The sequence below is a fragment of the Tasmannia lanceolata genome, unplaced genomic scaffold (genome assembly GCF_043159265.1).
Source record: "Tasmannia lanceolata isolate RefF3 unplaced genomic scaffold, GAP_Taslan_0.1 ptg000008l, whole genome shotgun sequence".
In the NCBI taxonomy this organism is placed as follows: domain Eukaryota; kingdom Viridiplantae; phylum Streptophyta; class Magnoliopsida; order Canellales; family Winteraceae; genus Tasmannia; species Tasmannia lanceolata.
Window position 1 is genome coordinate 24,446,185 of NW_027518685.1, and position 23,706 is coordinate 24,469,890.

The 23,706-nt window shown below is 39.5% G+C and overlaps 4 protein-coding genes and 1 non-coding gene across 6 annotated transcripts in view; 2 read left to right on the forward strand and 3 right to left on the reverse strand.

Annotated features, from left to right (window-relative positions):
• LOC143884923 (regulator of nonsense transcripts 1 homolog) overlaps positions 1-4,265 on the reverse strand; it is a 33,727-nt gene extending 29,462 nt beyond the window's left edge. The window contains exon 1 of the mRNA XM_077388785.1: positions 3,559-4,265. Coding sequence (XP_077244900.1) covers positions 3,559-4,044 — 486 coding nt within the window. The 5' untranslated portion in view covers positions 4,045-4,265. The remainder of the gene's footprint in view (positions 1-3,558) is intronic.
• Positions 4,266-5,286: 1,021 nt separating this feature from the next.
• On the forward strand, positions 5,287-5,724 carry LOC143882824 (putative invertase inhibitor). The gene has a single exon (XM_077386228.1). The coding sequence runs from the start codon at positions 5,287-5,289 to the stop codon at positions 5,722-5,724; it is 438 nt and encodes a 145-aa protein (XP_077242343.1).
• Positions 5,725-10,154: 4,430 nt separating this feature from the next.
• LOC143884924 (putative invertase inhibitor) lies at positions 10,155-11,545 on the forward strand. The gene is made up of 2 exons (XM_077388786.1): positions 10,155-10,908; positions 11,277-11,545. Exons 1-2 carry the CDS (start codon positions 10,501-10,503, stop codon positions 11,418-11,420), a joined length of 552 nt encoding a protein of 183 aa, XP_077244901.1. The 5' UTR covers positions 10,155-10,500; the 3' UTR covers positions 11,421-11,545.
• A 1,220-nt stretch (positions 11,546-12,765) lies between these two features.
• On the reverse strand, positions 12,766-23,479 carry LOC143884925 (vesicle transport protein GOT1-like). Of its 2 annotated transcripts, XM_077388788.1 has the most exons (8): positions 23,313-23,478; positions 23,098-23,164; positions 20,909-20,989; positions 14,043-14,134; positions 13,854-13,934; positions 13,671-13,768; positions 13,510-13,591; positions 12,766-13,067 (listed from the first exon to the last, which is right to left on the reverse strand). In XM_077388788.1, exons 3-8 carry the CDS (start codon positions 20,937-20,939, stop codon positions 13,029-13,031), a joined length of 423 nt encoding a protein of 140 aa, XP_077244903.1. In that variant the 5' UTR covers positions 20,940-20,989; positions 23,098-23,164; positions 23,313-23,478; the 3' UTR covers positions 12,766-13,028. The 2 variants fall into 2 exon arrangements, with proteins under 2 accessions (XP_077244903.1, XP_077244904.1); XM_077388789.1 differs by lacking the exon at positions 23,098-23,164 and having other exon boundaries at positions 23,313-23,479.
• LOC143885630 (U1 spliceosomal RNA) lies at positions 14,443-14,608 on the reverse strand. The gene has a single exon (XR_013253517.1). It is a non-coding gene; the product is annotated as a U1 spliceosomal RNA (small nuclear RNA).
• Positions 23,480-23,706: the final 227 nt, after the last annotated feature.

Sequence of the window (23,706 nt, forward strand, 5' to 3'; positions counted from 1 at the left end):
TACAATTTATTTCCATTTTCTACTGCAGATAAATGAAAACAATTTTGTCTCCATCACATGAGTAAGTCTGGTGCAAACCTAGGGTTCACGGATTCTTGGGAGAACTTTAGGAGCGTATTGAGTCTAACCTTTCAATTAAAACTAATATTACCAATCTAAATCAGATTGGACATTCAGAAATTAAATCAAGTCATAGCTAGGGTTTTCACATGCAAGTTGGCCTTAAAGATAAGTCACCAACAAGATTAATTCAACCCAAACAAAACATAAAAAATAGTTCGAATCCAATGAAATCAGATTATAAAATAGCAAACACAATGTACCTACAATCTGAAAATAAAATGGAATGATAAAATGCTAGTGCCCGACAATCACCAATCTAGGGTAGAAAGTCTCAATGTAAATCTGGGTGAATGGGCAGCTGATCCAAGGGATATAGACAGGCCGCCCCTGATGGAGCACGCATCAGCCTCAAATCTCGCAGTATAGGAAGCCAAGAGGAGCTGGAGAGGTCACAGAAGTCACGGCCTGTCCAAGGACTCAATCCTACTAATGGTACTGATCAATGATGCAACATCGTACTCGAATCTACCAACAGATCAATGCATCTGCATTGAATCACATCACATCCCGACTAGGGCCAACAGCACCTCTAACCGATAGGTAAAGCCGTAGGACCAAATAATGGAACTATAGTATATGAGAAATGAGACCTCTGGCAAGTTGTCTCAAACTGGTACCCACTCAAAATCAAGGAAGCAGGATTCGTACCCAGAGTTGGGGATTCGCGAATCCCCGAATCGCGAATCCGAATCGTGATTCGATTCGAATCCCCGATTCTGGGGAACCCCGATTCCCAATTTTGGGAACCCCGATTCCCAATTATGGGAACCCCGATTCCCAATTTTGGGAAACCCCGATTCCCACTTTATAGGAACCCTGATTCCCAGGCGATTCCCTGCGAATCCCCAGCGAATCCCAACTCCCCACGACTCTTAGCGATTCCCCGGCAAATCCCCGACGAATCCCCAACGAATCCCCAACGAATCCCCGGCGAATCCCCGTCGACTCTCTGGCAAACCCACGATTCCCGCTTCCCACCATCCCAGGAGCCTTCGATTCCCGCTTTCGAATCCCGAATCGAATCCCGCTTTCGATTCCCGCCTTGGCAACCTTGCTCAAAATAAGGCTAGTCTCTAACCGAGGAGTTTAGTATCTAAGTTCATCATCACTAAAGATGTCGACACATCATCTAACAGGTCTAGGAGCATCCCTTATAAGAATTAACTTAATTTTGTTGTCTTCTTAAACGAAGGAAAGTGTTCTTTTCACCATCATGCGTGGCCTTATGATCGAATTGTCAAAGACGTACCAGTAGAATATGGCACACCTCTAATGGCACAGCATCGCACCAAACTGAGTCTTGATTAACATTTCCAATAGAAAAGTTTACAAGACATCAGGTGTTAATTGAGACCTTGACCGTGCCTTTGATCCAAGTGATGTCATATGGGCAAGTTAGTGTCTCGGTCTTCAATTGCAACCACTCTACCATTATGATCATGGTCGAGACCAGGTTCTCAGTACTTCCACTAACAATAATAATAGTGCAAATCTTCCCACCTGCTAATGGTGTGAAAAATATTGTTTCTCAACCATTCATCTGTGCTTGGAGTCTGAGGGGAAAATATATCACGACGAATAACATAAATGGCTCCTACATGGTCCCCACATCAGGTGAGCGACAAATATACTAGAAGCAAGTGTTGGCAATTTTTTACTTCGGCGGGAATGTAAGATGATTTGGAAGGCTCTCTTTTGTCATCACTTCTCCAACATAGAGCAAGATATGGTTGCCTCATTTAATTAGAATTCAAGTAGGACTTCTTTGTAATTCAAGTAGAATGGTGAGTGGGGCCTTCTCAGTACCAAGCTTTTAAATTTCGGTTTCGGTGTCGGTTTCGGTCGTTCGGCCGAAATCATGTAAAAATATGATTATAATTTCGTTTTTTTTTTTTAAATCGACCGAAATGTCTAAAATTTCGGTGTAAATTCCAGAGATTTTAGTGGAAATTTTGGCCATTTCGGTGAATATTTCATAAATTTAAGTGGGAATTATAACATTTTGGTGGGTTTTTTTTAAATTTCGGTGGAAATTTTGTAAAAAAGGCTAAAAATGAAATTTAACCGAAATTTTGGTGAAATTTCGCCGAAATCTTGTAAAGAAACGACTTCTATAAATTTTGTTTCGGTCGCGGCCGAAACCGAAATATTTCGGACGAAACGAAACATTTCGGACGAAATTTAAAACCATGCTTAGTGCCTAGTAGAGCTTAATGGTTGAGGGAGATTCCCTTTAGGATCTAGTTGGTTGCCTCCCCTCAGTAATGAAAGTGAAAAATGACATATTTGCATTAATAATGAAACAAAATTCCATGTAAAATCCATGAGAAAGAAATTCCAGGGAAAAATATTGAAAAGGGTGGAATTAAAGAAAAAAAGATACAAAATCCGTTTTCACTTTCCTTTCCACCGAGGGGAGGCAACCAAATGGATCTTTAATGTTTTTTTTTTTTTCCGAAGTGGTGGATCCTTAATGTTATTCGTTGGGCGAAGGGCAAATAATAGAAAAGGCCTTCCATGGCATCTGAGTACAATTTTAAGTAGCTTTTGGATATGATGGAAAACCGTGCCATCATTTTCCAATGTGCTCTTCATATTGCCAACAATGAGGTGGATTCATTGGCTCAAAATGGGGAGGAAAGGGATGAGTTTTCCGTGTTTGATCATCCCCTGGAGGATTCCTTGTATTTTTTATTTTATTTTTTGTGGCTTCTGTTGGTGCTCTTGGCCATTTCATTAAAGGTGTATCTTCTGCTCCTTGATAAAATTTCAAGTTCTCTTTTTGAATGACACGCGAGGAGATGGGAGATGCTTCCGAATTTGGGGAATTTGGAGAAACGTGCTTCCCAGTGGTGTTTCCGGTAACTTCGCTTAAACTCATAAGTTAACAAAAAACGAAAACACAAAAACAAAAAAAGAGTGTCCCAAGCAGCATGTGCTAATCACTAGTTGTCATCTCTTTCCCTTCCCACCCTGTTTACAAGTTCTCATCTTAGACCAAGACATTTCTAAACATTTTTTCTTTCTTTTTCTGAGCACTAATAAAATCAAAAGATGCACTAATAACCAAATTACCAATCCAGAAAACTCACCAGAACACAAAACAGAGACCATATAAGATGCACTAATAACCTACGGGAATTAATATCAGTACAACCATTTTTTGATATTTTGCACTAACCCATCATGTCTTTTACTATTTAAAAAGCTGTCAAAGGTAATTACAGTTCCCAAAAATCTATCCTAAGCCAATTAAGAATAGAAAACAAAAGCTGAGTTTACGCAATTATTAAAACATGGTTGTGCTGATATCATTTCCCTAACATATTTACCAAGCAAGAAAAGTTAACAACAGAAACCATACAATGAATCCAAAATAAAAAAATAAAAAAAATGCAAAGAGAATTAGGGTTAGGGTTAGGGTTATTTGATTACCAGGTGATTGACGATATGAGACCCAGACGTGCTCCCCCGCGAATTACAAAACCATTTCCGACACGAAGGCACATTGCACCGGACTACGCAAGCTGGCTTCTGAACCCCACAATATCGGCAAGCGTGCTCTGTAAATTCCCCCTTCCCATACTCAAAATTCTCATCTTCTCCAGTCTCTTCGAAATTAAGACTCCCCATACCAGATGCTAAACCATCCACCCCCTGGTTGATACCACCACCCCCGCGGGATTTAGTGCCGGGGCTGGATTCCGGCGGAAGATCGGAACTCCGGCCAGTGGCGTCGGGCACGGGATCGGGAGGTGGAGACCAGACGGATGATCTGATTGGCTGTGAGAGTTCACGTAACTCAGGGTAGTCGTAATCATCGTTCTGAGTGTTGAATTCGAGGAAGGTGTAGGCATCTCCGCCTGTGTCGGGCTGAGATGCTGTCTCGTAGAGGTTGCGGACGGTACTCTGTGAGGCCATGGGATTGGAACCCTAGTAGGCCTTGAAGTATTTTTAGGGTTAGAATTAGGGTTAGGGTTTTTCTCTGTTTCGATTGTTGCTGAAGGGTTAGGGTTAGAAGAGGGGTGTTTTGATTAGGGAAAGAGATGGGATGGAGGGAGCGCGTGAGAAACGAAGGTATTTGTTTGTGTTTTTTATCACTGTGTGACAATGTGTATTTGTTGTTCGACTTCGGACTCACGATTAGGCTACTATGGAGCTCCGATGGATAATTATATCTATCTTAGGAACCCTGTTTGGATTGAAAGGAAAACATTTTCTTAGAAAAATTTCCAAGGAAATGATGATGAGAAATTACATCTGCCCTTGATATTTGATCCAACAGCAGGTTGATTTAGAGGGATATTATCATAGATTGAAGTTCCCTATAAGTAAAAATTGAATAGGACCTGGCTCGAGTTTTCTCTTTTCATTTCTTATTAAAAACAGAGTAGGGAATTTTAGAAATATTTTCCTTTCTAGACTTCTCTAGAAAATTCCTCTAATCCCAAAAGTGGGTAATGTAACAAGTAACAAGTATAGAGGAATTCTTCACTAGCATGCACCCACTGTGAGTATTGCGTGATTTTCACGCCATATGAGATCTAAAACAAGATCCAAAAATGTAAGGCTTATCAACGGTTCCCTTTAGTCAAAAGGGAGGTCCACTCGAGCATGGTGGGTGCAGCTCGTTGTATTACAATGAGGTGGTGCTCTAGTTCAACATTAATGAAGAACTTTTTATCCATAGTTAGAAGGTTAAAAAATTCAAATTTATGTTGAAAAGCAAGGGTTTTTTCTTACTTTTTTTCGGCTCAAGAGGATATTATTATGAGGGATTTGCTAGGCAATTTCGCATAAAGCCATTTCACGGCTCACCTTTTCAAGAGAGAAGAGCCACCCCACCTCACATGAATCAAAATTAGTAAGACAAAATCTTCTACGAGGTGGGTCGCTCTTCTCTGTTGAAAAGGTGAGCCGCAAAATGGCTTTATGCAAAATTGGCTTGTAAGTCCCTTTCTGCACTATAACAGCTTCATAATGACTACCTTATAAAAACCCTATTCAAAATAAAAGCTAAACCAACTAGATAGAAAGAAAAAAAAAAAAATGAGGCCTTTCATCCCTATTCTTTTCTCTCTCGTCTTCTTCTTTCTCTATGGCCAAACTTTCTCATGTGTTGAAGCACCAGGCGTCCAATTCATCCAAGAAACATGCAAGAAAATGGCGCAAATTGACCCCCAACTAGGCTATGACTTCTGTGTGACTTCCCTCGAGACGGACTCAAGGAGCTACACAACAGACCTTCAAGGACTAGGGGTCATCTCAGTAGAATTAGCCATAACAAGGGCTTCAATCACAATTTCATACATAAAAGATCTAATGAAGAACACAACATCCGATCCCTTCATCAAGGAACGCTTACGCTCGTGTCTCGATCAATACTCGAATGCAATCCCAACACTAGAAAACTCCAGCATGGCGTTTAAGTCCAAGCGTTATGAAGATGTGAACATATGGGTGAGTGCAGCCATGGACGGGGCTACGACTTGCGAAGACGGGTTCAATGAGGAGGAAGGTCATGTGTCTCCATTGACAAAGGAGAATGGGGAGTTGTTCCAATTGGGGGCCATCGCTCTCGCTGTAACTCATCTTCTTTGATGATTCTTGCTGTTATTCATGTGATGTGTCTCTCTTTCTTGTTTCATTTCTTTGCATGGGTTTCTTCCTTCTTTTCTTTCCCTTGTTGTCATGTTGCTTGTTTCTAGTAAGTGAATAAGATGTATATGCTTTTGTTTGTTTGATATTTCGTTTTCTGTTCTTGCCTCTTTTTACCTTCTTTGAGCACCATTCCCCTACTCATGCTGGTTTTTTGTTATGTTTTGTTGTATTATTATGGGTGAAAGTACTTCTTTTCTGTTTTCACCGTTAAAGCTAGAAAATTAAACGACATTCGATCTACAATGGGGCCATACACAAGATCAGGGATGCCATGATATCGTTCTATATATGGAAGCGGGTGGGCTTTCCGTATGGAAAGGAATGACCTTTCCAACGCATGTTATGCAGCAGTACATACATGGCCCCACTGACTTGTTTTTTATGGGAGCATCAAGTAGTAGAACTGGCGATTAAGGGCATCTTCTGATAATTTATATATTACTTACATATACTTTAATATGTTAATGGTTTTGAAGTTACATTTAATTATTCGCAAATACTAATTGTAATACTTATATTTATGATAATCGCTTTTTATGCGGCCACAATGTTCCATTTGCCAACATGATTAACTTAAAATAATTTTGTTTGCCAATAAGGACCAAATTTGGTGGCGCACGAAGAAACCCTAAGATCACCCAATGAGTGTTGACTGGACATCTAGGGCTAAAGCACTATTTTGGTGCGAGTCATGAGAGTGGTACCAAATCAATGCAAACTCTAAAGACTAGATATGATCACAAATTAAGAAATAAAATAATCCACATGTTCGTGGAAGTTTTTGCTCCCATTGGACCATTTGTATCCATATGCATCATGATCTTGATTCATGAATATTCTCTTAGTTCGAGAAATAAGAGGATCATACCATTTCTTAGCATGAGGGAAGGAACTCAAGACTTTCATATTAAGATAATAGACTTTGGAACATTTACTTGAGCAAAACATATTGAATCCTAAATCCCCCTAATTGTTGGTAATGACGTTGTAATGTGGCCTATAGAATAAAGTAAGCCATTCGTAGCTAGAAGCAAGAGAAAAAATGATTTATTAGCAGAGTGGTCCTATGAGCGATATAAGATATAGGCTCTTTTCTTATTATTGATATAATCTAAATCTGCTTTATAGAGAAATTGAAGAATTTCTTGGGAATCCTACATGATCAATTTGTTATTTTCTCTGTAGAATATGGTCAAAATTTAATTTCGTTTTGAATTCTAATAAAAGGTCAACTAGATATCAAAAGCCGTTGAACCTTTTCTTTTGTATGAATCAATATTATTATATTCTCTCAATAAAATTCCCGAATCAGATAAACTGTTGATGGATTGGTGTGTACTTATCCATGTGGTAATGCACTCTTCTAATAGTATATAAATGGTCCAATGGGAGCAATAACTTTTCGAAACATTTGGAACATTTCATCTGTTAGATTTAAAATATGGTCATATTTAGTCTAATATGGTTCCCTATGAATTCCAAATTTCTTTCTAGTTTTAGATTTCTTGACAACAATTCCCCTTGACCTACTTTGATTTCCTATTTAAAAGCTTCCATCATTAATGGGTGGTTTACTGAACAAAAATATGTTGAATTTCAAATAAATAATGCAATCTGTATATTATCGAACAATTTGAAATGGGATTGAAATAAATAACAGGAATGACAGATGCAAGGGCCGCCGGAGAAGGGCCCTTGAATAGATCCACATCATTTTTAAAATCGGTCGAGAAACTGAATTCGGTTGCACTTAATGACATAGATCTATTGAAGGGCCTTTCTTTAGCCCTTGCGTAAAGAGGGCCCTTGCATCTATCATTCCTCAATAAATAATATTGTAAAAGTCCACTTTTTCTTATATTGTCTATTGCATATATTACAAGTAAAATACTGTAATTAAAATTTAAAAAATCGATCACCTATCGAGTTGAGTCACGGTGATGCACCCAGCCCCACTATCTTTTAAGATATAAAAGCTCACGCTCTGACAAATTAGAGATGCAAGTGGATGGATGACTGTTGCCACAAGCTAAAATAACTTCAACCATTGGAAGTGTGCACTCATGAAAACCAGTGTCCCCACGAACATGTCTAATGTGCCATGACAACTTGAAATAAGAGAACTTTGAAAAAAAAATAAAATCAAAAAACTTATCAGGGGTGCAACTTGGGTCGATTTTGGGAATTTAGGTTGAGCTCTTACCCGACCCGAAGTTGCACCCCTATAACTTATACGTTTGAAAAAAGAAGAAAATATCTTCTTAATAGTGAAACTTGTAAATTTTAACAAAGATAAGCATCCACCAAAGACTCACGGCGTCGCCCTGTGATGGCCCATCTAATCAAGGGTCCCGATCACCAAGCACATGAGCCGGTTGTGATCGGATCACAACCATTTTCGTTCATCAAGACGAGATCATCTGCTAGTCAATTTCATAACTGGTATTCGCAAACGAACATATTTAAACTTCAAAATTATTTGTAAATAATTTTTATAGGTATCCAAAGACCTTAAAGGCTTCTATCTTGTAACCATTAATCTCTTTTTAATTTTTCCTACTTCCTTACTTCCCCATGCCACCCTTGATGTGTAAAAAGAGAAGTTAAAACTTAAAACTTAAAAATACAACGGAGGGGAGTGGCCCGCGGAAGAAAAGGGGGCGAATATATCTCTTCCATAAATATGAGAGTGCAAAAGGTGTGACCCCTTCCGTTAAGACTGACGTGAAGAAAGAAGAGAACGGAGGGAAACTGATTACGTGCAAAAGAGGAGATCTCCGCCGTTTATTCAAACTTGTAAGTTTATTATTTCTTAAAAAAGAGAAACACGGGGTAGCATTTTCAAAAGGAAACCGTTAGACTGTTAGAGGGGTGTTGCGTGATAGAAGAGATCCCCACCTTTTTTTCCAACTTCTGTCTTTAATTTCCAAACGGAGTTCCGTTTTGAAAGTGTTTTTCCATCAGTTAATAGTCCCCACATGGCTAATTTCAATATTTCATTGTTATGAGAATCCTTATACTGAGAAGCGTATTAGAAGCATGATGCGGGCTCACACGCATAAGATCTTCATGACCTGTTCCGTCCATTTTAGTGGGTTGTGAATTACTCCATTGAGTTACTTCCACTAGAAGTGGGCCCCACAAATGAACAGTCCGGATCATGCTGACACCATGAAGCTTGAAGCTTGTCTTAGGGCTACTGACGATAAGAGTTTCTCTTGGTATGACTCCCCGTCTTTCTATATGGAAACTCAAAAAATATCTATTTTTTTTAACTAAATCATCTATTTTTGGTAATTAATCCGTAAAAGGACTTCTTGGCTCTGTTCACTTGCGTTCCCTGAAAAGCAAATTCCTGGAAAACAGCCTCTTTTTTCCTTGACATGACCTTGATAAGACTGTTCACTTGCTTTCCAGTGAAAATAGAATTACACATGTGGAATTTCTGCAATAAGTCAAAAAATGACACGGAAAAGCTCATTTTCCCCACCTTTAGGGATTTTATTTCCTACCAAAAACACACGGATTTCGTTTCCCTGGGAAACTAGTGCAAAAAGAAGGGCAAGCAGTTTCCCTGTAAACCTTTTCCTTTAAAGAATAAGATGTATCCCTTTATTGTGAAAGGGTATATTTGGAACGGGTGTAAACAAAGAGACGTTTGAGAGAAGGGTCAGCGTGATGAGGAGTTGCATCCCTTCCCTCAAACGTCTATAAGAGAAGCCTACGGTCCCTGCTTGTACATAACTAATATTTTCCATTCTCTGTGAATCCACATCTAAGAGAAGAGGAAAACAGTCTCCATCACTGTCTGTTGTGAAACAAGGGGATATACCGGACTGGAACCATTTCAAGAGACAACGAGACAATATCCATGGCTTCAGATATGTTTTTTTACTATTTCAATTTCAATCCATATGGTTAACTGTGATTTTCTCAAAGTTGGACCGCCAAAGATCCGTTGCCCGTGTTCATTTTATGATGAACACTTACAATTGGCACTACCATGTCTTAATAATTGCTCAAACTCCACTTGTCTTTTACTTTTTAAGGTAGTATGTCAAATGTACCACCTTGATATTTGATCCAACAGCAGCCTCTTAAAAAAGGTGAGCTGCGGTTGGATCAAATATCAAGGGTGGTACCACTTTTAGGGTATTTGACACTCAGGCACAATATAAAAACTCTTATATCCAAGGCGGGACCAAAAAATTAATGGTTTAGATCTTCGAAATAAGTGGGCCCCACAATACTTTTATGTGCATATCTCAGTATCTCGCTGAGATATATGAAATACACCCAGGTATCAAATAAAATCTGGTGTATCGAAAGGTTATTTTTCTTTTAAATTCTAAGGATTAGCCGTTGAACTAAATAAGCAAGATTTTAATTTCCTCTCACGATTCATCTGGCGTATCTGAAGGTTTTCTTTATTTGAAATTCTCTGAGGATTAGCCTTTGAACTATAAAGGCAAGATTTTTAATTTCCTCTCACGATTCATCTGGTGTATCTGAAGGTTTTCTTTATTTGAAATTCTCTGAGGATTAGCCTTTGAACTATAAAGGCAAGATTTTTAATTTCCTCTCAACATTCAATGCATGCTTCTACATAGCTTTCTATCACGACCCATTCCTCCAACACTATAAATAAATCCATCTAGAGAGGGGAAAAAACACACGAAACACAGACAATTTTAGAGAAAAAAAGAAGAAGAAAAAATGAGGAATCTCATTTCCATGTTCTTTTTCCCTCTCCTCTTTCTCTTCATTTGCCATCAAACCTTCTTCTTTTCACAAGCCTCTGCACATTTGATCCAAGACACATGCAAGAAATCTGCCCAAGGAGACCCCCATATTAACTATGATTTTTGTGTGAGCTCTTTCCAAAAAGACCCACGAAGCTCTACTGCAGATCTTCAAGGATTAGGGGTAATTTCGGTAGAGTTGGCCATAGCCAATGCCACAAGCACACTCTCATATATAAAAGAGCTTTTCAAGAATGCATCTGATCCGTTCATCAAAGAAAGATTAAGTTCGTGTTCAGATGAGTACTCGGATGCGGTCCCTACTCTGCAAGACGCTGGTGTGGACATGAAATCGAAGAGATACGACGATGCAAATATAAAGGTAATTGTGAAACTACCACTTACTCCAAAAGTTTAATCTATTGGAGATCGCGTTATTTAATCTTTTATATTTAACACTCCCCCTCACTGGCCATTACATATGGATTTTTAATAGTAAGGAATTTTTGAACTTAAACTACCAATTACTCCAAAAGCTTGAGCTGTTGGAGATGCTTTGTTTAATCTTTGAGGGTTGCTAGGAAAACGGGATCCCGTGCACAAAACAAAAAAAGGTCAGGCGTATATCCCAACAAATGTTAAAAAAAAAGTTAAAATAGCCAAATCGGTCGGCCATATTTACCACTTCTTTATTTTCATCACGGGATCCCATTTGATAAGTGTTTTCCTTAATCTTTTATACTTTAATAGGTCTCCGCAGGCATGGCTTACGCGGATTCGTGCGAGGAGGGGTTCAAGGAGGAGGATGGTCATGCGTCTCCATTGACTAAGGAGAATAATGATCTCGACGAATTGGGTGCTATTGCTCTTTCCCTTACTGTTCTTCTTAAGTGATTAGGCTTTTGTTTCCTTTTGGTTGTTTAATAAGGTGGACTTTGGAAGGACCGTTATTGGTTTTATGATGTGAACTTCAAAAGTTATGGGCAAATATCAATGATATTTGGGTCTCTTTTCCAGTATTTCGGCTTTCTCTTGTTGGTATTTTCTCTAATCCAAACATTGTACGATCAGAAATTATTTTGGATTGCCACAAAATCGTATGGAACGACCGAGATCCGAATGGAGTATGTCAATGTAAAAAATAAAAATAATAATAACCTTCAAAATTTTGTTTATTTATAAAGAGCATATTTGTTAAAGTATAAAAGGTTTTGTTAACGAGTGCCGCCAGGGCAATCGTTCAGGTGCATTGAAGATGTAAATTTACAACAAATGGTGCATTGAAAATGTAGATTTACACTTTCGATGCACCTTAACCAGTGCGGGCACTCGTTAACAAAACTGAAGATTTAATAACACCTTCGACAACTAAGCTTTTGGAGTAATTGGTTATTTCACATGGTATGAGAGCCAAAGGTTCTGAGTTCAAACCTCCCCGATAGTAAAAATCTACATGCAATGGCCAAACCCAAAAGAGGGGCTACATGTGCCACGTGTAAGGCCAACCCTAAAAAAGAGGGGCCACACGCGAGAGGGAGTGTTAATGTATAAAAGATTTAATAATACCTCCTCCAATAGCTTAATAATTGGTTGCATGTTTTAATAGTGAAATAACCTCGTTTGAAGTTTTTGAAGTGTTTTTGGATATTATTTGCCCCAAATCGTCTAGAATTGAGTGAGTAATTACAAAATATACATCCATTCTTCTACCTGAATTGTTATCTAGAATTAGTTTGTTTTTGTTCCATCCAAGTATATGTGTTTGTTGTCGTTTGAATTAACATAAGCCTTCGGGTCCAATGAGATTTTCCTTCAAAATGTCAACTTTAGAAAAGAACGCGGGTAACCATACTATCTGCTGACACAGTACATAACTCAACCTTGGTGACTGTTTTGTATGAAGTTTCTTGTAATAAGTTTTCCCTGAAAAATGAGTTTTCCCAGGCCATGTCGGGTAACCATGAATTTTTTTGCATGATAAATTAGTTTCTCAAGTGGTGAGAAAGGGGCAGGACACGAATGAGCATTGTGAGAAGTGACTAAAAAACAAGGAAAATAAATCAATATTATTTTGGGTGGAGTTTTTTGTTTCCAAAATTTTTCAGGCTTTTCCTACCCTCTCTCCTCACTCAGTCCCTCTCGCGTCTATCCATCTCCCACCCTCCTTCACCATTGGGTAATCTAATATTCCAGGAAAAAAAATTCACGATAGCCACACATGCCATTGACAATGGCGATATACAAGGAGATAAAAGAAATTGCAGAACTGAAATTGTCACGACAAGGAATCCAAGGGGTTGTCAAGATAATCCCATATACATTTTCAGCATGACACGCGAAAAACGCTGAATTATACACATGAGGGCATTCAACAATCACAGAGACATTTTCAACTGCGACACAAACAAACACGATCAAGAGTGTTCAAATTTTGGTCAGAGACTATCTTAGAGCAGATTTGTCCCCGTGTTGGTTCGCTGTGTCCACATTGCCTTGGAATTGTCACACTGGTACTCGTCTACTTCTGTTGCGGTTGAAGAACTGCACAACATAATAACCAAATCTCAACCATCATGGAGAGATGAGAGAGTGTGTGTTTTAAATATGATTTGGGCCCTGTTTGTGATCAGTTTTGGACTCACAATCCGTTCTCAAAATCCAAAACTGTTAAAAAGTATAAAAGATTTAATAACATATTCTCCAACTGCTTAAGCTTTTGGAGTAATTGGTTGCTTCACATGGTATCGGAGCAAAGGTCATGAGTTCAAACGTCCTTGATAGTCAAAATCCACATGCAATGGCCAAACCCAAAAGAGGAGCCACATGTGCCATGCGTAGGCCAACCCTAAAAAGAGGGGCCATACGTGAGGGAGAGTGTTAAAGTATAAAAGATTTAATAACACCTCCTCCAACGGCTTAAGCTTTTGGAGTAATTGGTTGGTTCACAAAAACAAACACAGCCTTAGTTGTCAAGTTTCCTTACCGAAGTCACAAACGGTTGCTGGAACACCCAACCAAGAATTGGTATCCTCTGGAGAAACACTGACAGAGTCGGCCAAAAGCCACTGTATGATGATAAACCACGCAAGTAAGTATATGCAACATCAATAGAAGGCTCAAAAGAATGAAAGAAATTTATCTGACCTGAAAAGAACAATGAACCCATATGCCTCCAAGATCATGCCCATGATAGGCCATCCCACAAGGACCAGAAAGAAACCAGCACCAAATGAAATTGTACCCTATCCAATCATCAAAAGTGCACTGATGAGACGAGAGAGAATAATGAGAGAATATGCAAAAGAAGACTCAATAAAATGACCATACCTTATAGTTCTGGGGCTTCATGAAGAATAGCATAGTTGATTTCAATCCAATAGTTAACATCACCCCTGATAAGAAGAGGATCTGATAAGTAACACACACATAAGCCAATCGTTAACACCAGCAAAGAGAGAGTAAAGAAAAGGAAAAGGAACAGAAAGCAGTAAGTATGAAATAGAAATGATAACTTACATTTCCCATTGCAAGAAGGCCCTCGTCAAAGAAGAAAATAATTCCCAAAAATGAGAAAAATACACCAAAGCCCGTCAATCCCAGGCCAATCTCTGTTTTATTTTATATAGATCTAAAGGTTAGAGAAAAAAAAAATATTGGAGATAATGATGATGATGATGAAAAGATTGAAGAAAAAAAGTAGGCAGCAACTAATCCATATAGAAATGGATGTGTTTATGGTGACAGCACTAGAAGTATCATTGGAAGCAAGAAATATACACGAAAAGAGTAAAGCATAGGAAAATAATAACACTAATACTAATAATAGTAATAACTAATTACAATAATAAAGTGTGTAAAAGCATGCATGGAGAAAAGGATTCTGCAAACTTTGATAAGATATTGATTAGAGATATGGTCGGGGCCGTGCGTGCGCGTACCCCCTATTCCATAAATTATGACGCGCACTCTCCTACTTGAGTGAGGAGATGCTATGCTAGCCCTCCCCTCCCAAGTGCAACGGAGACCGCTAACATAGGCCATGGGCCTTCTTGATCGCCCAAAGACTCCGTCCAGGTAAGTATTAGCTTCATTCAAAATCACAGAAGCCTACACTTTTTAAGCATGCATTGTGGAATGCAGCAAAATCAAATATTCCTTATCAGCCAGGGGCATCCGTTAATGTTAGCCAGCCCAACTCCAACAACAGTATCAGTATACAGTTTAACAGTTCAACAGGAGGGTGGTATAGAAATGCGCTCTCCGTCATAATCTGAAAGATTATTAGTTTAATAGTTAAACTTTTTTGTTGGAAAATGCACAACTTTCTCAAGTGGAAAGGTGTAGTTTGAGCTCCAAATCAGGAGCTTTCTCCATTGAATCCTTTTTTTTTAAAGCTAGCAGAAATATTATTGAATATCTCAGTCCAAATAAAGAGAGGGGACAAGGTGTCCCAGCATCTACAGTATATTACCCCAACTCATTCGGCCCATCAAAGAATACCTGCACAGTGCCCACTATACTTATCTAACTGATCCCTATGGCTTCTCTATCAGCCCCTTCATTGGGCAGCTTATCCGCACTGTTTTTGCTGACCGCCGCATGTGCAAGAATTCCATGTGTAGTGATAAGTGCAGGTCACGGAAATCTGAAATTATGTTGGCTAAATCCCATGGGCCCGGCGCTCTATTGCTAGCCCATGTTATGACGTTAGATAAGTCACCTTTGATAACTAGTTCGGTGTGCCTCCCTTTGACAAACCATTTTAAGCCCGTAAAAAGGCCCTCGCTTCTGCTTCATAAGATCTGCATTCCCGGGGTGGGCTAGAGAAGGAAAAAAGTGTGCGCCCCATACTATCTCGAAATACTCCACCGATTCCGGCTCAGCCCGGATTACCCTTTGAACTGCTATCAAAATAGAACTTTATCCACCCAATTGGTGGAGGGTGCCACTTAATAGCTGCCTTGGTGATTTTCTCTCCCAAATGATTGCCCTCCACTCTCAAAAAATGTCTCCCATCTTCTCTCTCCCAAACGACCACCCTCCACTCTCTAAAGATGTCTCCCATCTTCTCTCTCCCAAATGATCGCCCTCCACTCTCTTAAGATGTCTCCCATCGTATGTGCCACTAAGGTGAATCCATTCCTGCCCCAATAAACAAGGTCTACTTTAATTTCTGTTATAATCCTTGCGAGGCTTTTCTCTTTTTCTTCGAAGATCGGTCGTTTAATTCTCTCCAAATGTGTCATTTCAGGGCATATAGAACAGCCCTCTAAAGTATTCATCCTACGGTTCCAAACGGGCCGACATTCCAATGTAGAATAGTTTTCTTTACAGATCTACAGATGACCCAAGACATACCAAAGCTTCTGGTGATAGGCTTCCCTAACTTGAAGGAGAATGCGCAGTGCAGCAACACATGATCCAACGTTTTTTCCTTTTCTTTGCATAAGATAGGGCTGGCAACGGGGCGGGTCGGGGCCGGATGTTGAGGTCCCCTAACCCTTCCCCTCTGCGGGGAATTTTCCCCCTCCCCTTCCCCTTCCCCTTTGCGGGGATGGTGGGGAATCCCCCTCCCCTCCCCGCGGGGAATATCTGATCCCCTTCCCCTTCCCCTCCCCGCATCCTTCGGGGACAAAATCCCCTCCCCCGCCCCGCCCCGCATCCTTCGGAAACAAAGGAAATTCTCCTGAAAGACTGTTATTGTTAAGCCTCCTGATGTTTCAACTTTCAAATCAAATATCCAATGTCAGAATCAGGCCAAGAACACAATTGCAAATACAAAATCATCTATGTTTTTACTTGTCAATTCAGAGAAAGAAGTCAAAGAACTTGAAATAATTCAATGGTTCAAAAAATTGATATATTTTTCTTTATGGGTTTCTGTTCAAGAACTAAAAGAATCGAACTTCAGAAGCACTTTTCTCTTCATCAAAAAGGTACTTACAAGTATTCAAGGCTTTTCAGGTGGCTTAAAGAAGAGGGAATTTCGCCGGTGAAGAAATTGTTAGACAGATCAAGTGTATGAAGTCTTGAAGGGTTAGGATGATCCGATGGAGCTAGTTTTTTGGGCACACCCTATCGATGTCAGGACCTATCAAATGAACGCTTTGGATCATCCAAATAATGTGGGCCCATACCCGAATCCAAACACTACCAAAAAATCATCCAAATAATGTGGGCCCACATTGTTTGGATGATCCAAAGCGTTCATTTGATGGGCCCTGACATAGATAGGGTGTGCCCAAAAAATCAGCTCCATCGGATCATCCTAACCCTTCAATCTTTGGACGAACCTTCAGCAGTTCAGCTGAGGGGGCCTACCTTAAACAAATTGAAACTACAGGGGTGTATTTGTCACATTTTAAACTATAGGGGTGGAAGTGGATGTGTCAGAAACTAGAGGGGGTGTAAATGTAATTATCCCTATTATTTTAGTGTCCATTTGATATTCTATGTGTTGTGTCTCTCAGTCTCTGTGAAGGCCGTTCAATACCATAGTCATACCATCTAATTACTGATTTACTGGGGAGTGGGGAAATGACACATCTCAATCTAATTACTGGGGAAATGATAGAACCATCTAATTTGGGATGATTTTTGGCCGTTCAATACCATACCAAATTAGGGACTAGCAAATGAACAATCCAGATCATCCGAAGCGAGTCATGTTCTGGGTTGTTGTTTTTTGTGATCTAATGTAGTAATGTGGTACGTGGCACACACGCAAGGTGATCCGAGCTGTTGGTATGGTTTGGCAATTGGCACTTTGGGCCTTTGGCCACCGCCTGCTAGATTTGAGATTAGCTGATCCACAACTAGGGGGCGAAAAATCATCTCCCACAAATAAATTGTACATTTTTATTGTGGGTCTAGGATCGTTCAGATCAGTTTTAAGCCGTTTCTTTCGTGGGAAGGAATTAAGGAAACCCTAACTCCCTAAGTCCCTAACCAAAATAAAAATGCAATTTATTATTTTATTTTCGCCACCGATATTGGGCCTGTTGGCACTACGATTTTTTGATAATTGCATACACTCAGCGTCTCAGCTTGTCTTTATTATTTCAACATCTGTGAAAAGGTTATTATAGTTCCCAAAATGCTCTCAGAAGCTAATTAAAAGGAAAAGACAAGCTAAGTTTATGTTTGGGGGAATCTTGTAGCCGATCCACAGAGTTTCTAGTAGTTTTCCTTAAAAAAAAAAACTTAAAAATTTACAAAAAAAAAATGGCATTGATTATTTGATTAACGGGGCGGGGCGGGGCGGGGACAACTCCACAATTTTTATATTCCCATTCCCCTCTCAAATCGGGGAATCCCCTCCCCAAACGGGACGGGGCGGGGCGGATCCCCGCTTTTTCGGGTGAAATTGCCAGCCCTACACCTATTAGCTAATGAAAAATTTCTCTTCTTGAGTCGCTCGAACGTGTTGATCCTTTTGCATGCCACCGTCAAAGCAAAGGCCACGATCCGAGGGGGAGCCGTGGCTTGCCATATTCATGATGTTTTAGACAAGCACCCATCCTCCATAGCCAAATGCTAAAAAAGGAGCAAACGGAAAATGATCCGGTGGCGTTAGATGTCCAAACTCTTTGGTCATGAGATAGAGGGAAATGTTGGTCATGGGATAGAGGGAAACAACACTGGGATTCTAAGACATGTTGCAGTTTGGGCCAGTTAGGTTTAAGAGAGAAAAGAGATTAAGAAAAGAGGAGAGATACATGAGAGAGAGAGAGAGAGAGAGAGAGAGAGAGAGAGAGAGAGAAGAGATGAAACTGCAATAGGAGTAATCATGTTCATTCAGAACAGTATAGATACAGACGTGGACATTACAGCTACATGACAGTATCAATCATTCCTCAAGGAGACATTATCGCTACATAAAAATTTGAATACTTCCCACACCACACCAAGAGTTCACCCCTTTCAAGTTGCAATATTCCCCTTCTTTTTTCTGAGTGTGTTTGTTATTATTACATATGATACTCGGACATTTCTTTCGGCGGTTTCCAAGATCATCATATAGTTGGGGAAGGGGGTCAGAAGTAGAGAGAGAGTATCAGCGTCATCTCCTTGGCATCAGCGTGTGCCTACACATACTACACAGTTGTACTGAGGTATCTTACCAGCTGCACTTCGGTGATGGAGGTTTGAATGTATTCCCTTCAGTCAGAGCTACTGAACAGCTGGCGAACACCTGTTCAATTGTTGTTCCCTATGTTGGTGATGTGAGATGCGTGTGTGTGAGTGGGTTGGGTGTTGTGTGTTGTGTGTGTGTGTGTGTGTGGAAGAGGGAGGGGGGGCTTTTCACACTCCTAGAATCGGTATTTGCACCCAGCTTAGATAAAAGTTTTTTACCATGTCCTCAGGCCAAGCAGTATACATGGAACCGCCCGTGGGAAAGGCAAGTGCACAGTAGGGCCCAAATCCATATTTCGGTGGGCCAACGGGAGGTCGTAGTTCCTAGTCATGGAACCTTGGATTCTGGTTCTGGTGTCGTTGACAGGCTGAGGTCTGTTAGGACTCAGGAGGCCCCCTGCCCCCTGCGCCCCCCCCCCCCCCCCCCCCCCCCCCCCCCACACACACACACACAGCAGTGTGTTTCCAGAGTTCAGCAGTGTGTTTCCAGAGTTCAATCCTGTGTTCTTGCGAGGGCACATACCACCATTACAGGTTCACGTGCGAGATTTGGACGTTTGTGTTTAATCTTTGTGGGGTTAATTGGGGTCTTCCAGGTCATATGACCAATTTATTTGCGGCATGGAAATTTGCCCCCTGGCTGTCTAGATTTAGATTACTCTGGAAGCACACTCTTGTTTCTATAATCTGGTAGGTCTGGAAGGAAAGGTATAGAAGAGTCTTCAAAGGAGTATCTAGTCGCAGGAACAATATCCAAAGGTAATTTCTTGCAACAGTATTCCATTGGGCAAGTGCCTCACTTCGTTAACATCCGATGACTTCCTTCTAGAGGCCTTAGGATGGGATCCGAGGAATGATAGGCAGGAGCGCCCTTGCCCTAGGTGGGATTCCCTTCGAGATAACTAAAGTTGAAACTTCGACGGCTCTAGCATTGAGAATCCAGGCCGGACTGGAGTTAGGGGTCTCCTGACGACCTTGGAGAGAGACTAGGTGGGAATTCTCGAGGCCCATCAACGAGCAAGATTCCAAGGACTAGGAAGTGCATGCCCTTTATTTTGGCACACATCTTGTGGATCGGTCTTTGCTCGACCACCTCAACATGGAGGATGACTGCCTCAATGTTGTTAGATGGTTGAAAGTGGGATCCAACTTCCCATGTAGATTTGAAGACACGATTGAGGATATCTGTGACTTGATCAAGGTCAGGAGACATTGAGGTCAGAGATTTGTGGTAATCCCCCAATAGCGATGCAGACATGCTTTCCCAATCCTAAGTTGTCAAAGATGAGATACCGACTTTTGACTTCTTCCCTCCCTGATCTTCCTGGTCCTTTTTTTTCTTTTCTTTTTCTTGTAGCTCTTGCACCATTTTGTTTTATTGAGATTTTCTCGGTCTCCTTGTTTTGTTTTAAATTTTTAATACAATCACCATTTAAAAGAAAACAATGTTTGTTACCAACTTAAGATTCACAATGGAAGGCTTGAAGGTTAAATGCTTAATATATATGTTTTCAAATGCAAATTTACTGAACAACCTAGAAGAAATCTTGACTGATAATTAAAAAAAAAAAACAATAGAAGTAACAATAGAAGTTTCTACAAGAACATCTTCCTCTATGATCAACCAATGTTGCGTAGTCGAGAATGCTAGGTATCACCAAACACTGAGAAGTAGCCTTAAATATTGAATTGTGAACGTAAATAAAATAACAAAAGTATTGAGTGTATCCATTCAGTTATTTCTAGACAAGAATACCAGCCTTAAAAATGTAGTAGTAAAGTGTGATCGTAGATTAACAAATCAGAAGTAGCCCAGAAAAAATCATAGAGAAGACATCCGAAGTATTACAAAGTTCCATAAAATTTATCTTAAAATTGAAATAAGAGCTGATATGCAACAACGTATGCCCAAATCCTCAAAAGACCAAAGAAGATACAATAAAATTACCAACACAGCATGTACTAACTACTAAGGTCTCTCTATGTGTTACTATTACATACAAGATTTGAATAAAAAATATTGATCCCGGTCAAGAGCATGTTTCATATAAAATAGTTAACTAATATTTAGGAAACAAAAAAAGATTTTACCATCTCATAGCCTAATCAGAAGAAAAAAAAATATATAAATGTGACTGAACTGATAACTTCAAGAGTCAATTAAATTTCAGCAGTGTCATTATGCCATTTATAAAATATTAATCATTGGGACAGAAAGCAAGAACAAATTAGGCAAGAAAGCATACTTTTCCTGTCGTTCATCTCTAAAGAAACCATTTTGTTGATTTTTAGACAGAGCTGGCAACGTCACACGTGAATATTCTTAGCTGCAGAAGAAGAACCAAAGTCAAAATTACGATTCACAATGGGTCAAAAATCACAAAATAAGGAGCATCAATTTAGACATTATTTGTATGAGCGACTGTGTGTACTTTTTTTTTGATGGGTTGACTGTGTGTACTTGAAAGATAAACAGTAACATAAAGAGAAAATTGGCAACAGTAAAAAACAAATGCAGTTGAAAAATCAAGATATTACAACCACAATTCGGAAGGCTTGGCCGCTTGGGGGTATTGAAGAGTTTCTAAATTCTTACTTAACTAAAAAAGGGGTATTGGAGGCAATGCTAAAAAAGTAGGAAGCCTGGTACCTTAGCAGAAATGTCAAGACTTGAGGCAAAATGCCAAGAAATGATGTAAGAAACATATATGAAATGCTAAAAAGGGTATTCACCAAAAGAGGTTTATTTTAAAAGTAACAAAAGCTTTATTAAAAAGAACAAAGCAGGAAGGAGGAGCCTAAACTAACTGGTCAAAGGCTACAAAAAAATGCGCAAATTCACCAAACAAGGGAATTCAGACCAAAGTATTCAATATTGTCTTCTAGTTTTAGCATATTCACCAAAAAAGGGAACTCAAACCAAAGGACTCAATATTTTATTTGGTGACTTATACATTTAATTTTTTTAAAGTATAACGAAACTTTTGTTAATGAACCAAAGCGATAAAAAAACTAGATCACTATCTTCCTCCGAGAGAGGAGGAAGAGAGGAAAAAAACTAAAAAACAGGCAGCTAAGGATGTCCAAGTAATTGGCTGCAGTCCACAGCTGGGAGAGTCATGCTAATGATGAGACCTTTTTGCTTTGCCCTCTCCACAGACCTTCCTAGCACCTCGGCAGCCAATATGAAGAGGTTACGGAACTTTGTAATTACTTAACCGGCTGGGGTAGTGCCGGTTCTCCCTTGTTTGTTCCCCTATTAGTAAGCAGAGTGGGGATCATCTTGTAGCAGTTCATCTCTAGCTAAAGAATCTGCCACCGGATTGGTATCCCTCAAGACATGCCCAACCTCCAAACTGGAAGATAAATTCCAAATTTTCATCAAGGAAGCTCACCAATCACCACAGACCCAGGCTCAGATCTGCCCCACGTAGTAATATAAAGAACTAACATCAAAGTTGAGATTGATGAAACCCTATGGAGGCTATGACCATCTAGGCCCTTTTCGAACATTTGTACACTGTCTCATGCACATAAGGTGATCAGTTCAAGGGGCATGTTTTTTTTTAAAGGGAAAATAGCAGCCAATTTATTAAAAGCAAAGCAAGATAACAACAATGAGAAAGCACTACGATAACAAAAACGAAATAAGGAGGAAGCAAGTCATAAAGAGCCAATTCATCCTTTGAGACACCATCTCTGGCTAGCCTGTCCGCTACCAAGTTAGCGGAGCGCTGAACATGAACAGACTCTATTGAATAAGACGTCACCCAATCAAACATCTCGTCAAACCACCTAACGAAGAGTCCATTTAACCATCCGGTGACATTCCAAGAGTCCCCTTCTACGATCACATATTCCAAGGATATGTGGTCTCTTGCCAATAATTTCAACCCTTGGTACGCCGCTCTAACCTCCGCTTCCAAAGCGTCCCCCCACCCCTATAGGACCCGCAAAAGCCGATATTTTTGTAAAATCAACAAAAATATATGCTATGTTTGAAACAATTATATAGGGTTTTGCATCCAATACAAAAATTGAAACAATTATATGCTAAGTTTGAAAAAAATGACAAAGAAAGCAAATCGGTAGGATAAACCAATCAATAAGAAAAAAGATGAGAAAAATCAGAATATCAATGAAAAGGCAATAGAAAAGAAAAAAGAAAAAAAGTTTCAAGATTCCCAAGACCAGACATGGCATTAGTTATCTCGATGAACACTATGAAAAAAGAAAGATTAAAGAAACATGATCTCCGTCAAGAGATAAATAATTGAATAATAAAAAAGAAAAGAAACGTACGGATAGCAAGATCCAACATCGCACAAGTGAGACCCCCTTTTAAATAGCTAATCAGTTAAGTCTAGGGTTTAGGGTTTCGAATCGGAACAAAAACAAAAATAAGAATATTAAAAAGAAACATCTAAATGACTACCTTTAGAACTGAAAATTGGTGGGTAAGAGACTCGATCTGAAGATTGAGACGATTGATCTATCACGAACTGCAAGACGCGAAACACAATCCAATACATGTGAATAAAATATGAAAGGAATTAAGTAATTACGAGTTTCTCTTCGAGAATTTTGAGTTCTTCCCTAAAATAATGAAAACAAAATCAGATTTAGAGAGAGAGAGAGAGAGATTTTAACCTGTTTCAAAGAAAATAAATGCAATTGTGTTGGATATCTCGGAGTTTTCAGAGCAAGAAAAAAAAGTAGAGAGAGAGAGAGAGAGAGAGAGAGAGCGAGAGAGAGTGAGAGAGGGTTTGGGAAATGAAATGATGAAGAAATGGGAAAAACTTCTGTTTGCAGCACGAAATTATTATGATGTTAAAAACTTTCTGATTTCTTAGAAGGTAAATGATTGTTTCGCCCCCTGTGTAGGATTATACCTCCCACTGCTAAAGTGATTTGACGTCAAAAAAACGTTAGTCTGCCCATAATTAACGTCACAGTGGGGTGAATAATCCTACAGTGGGGCGAAAAAATCAAATCCCTAAATCTTGTAGCCTTTTATTTTGCTTTTTAGATAGGAGATTTTATA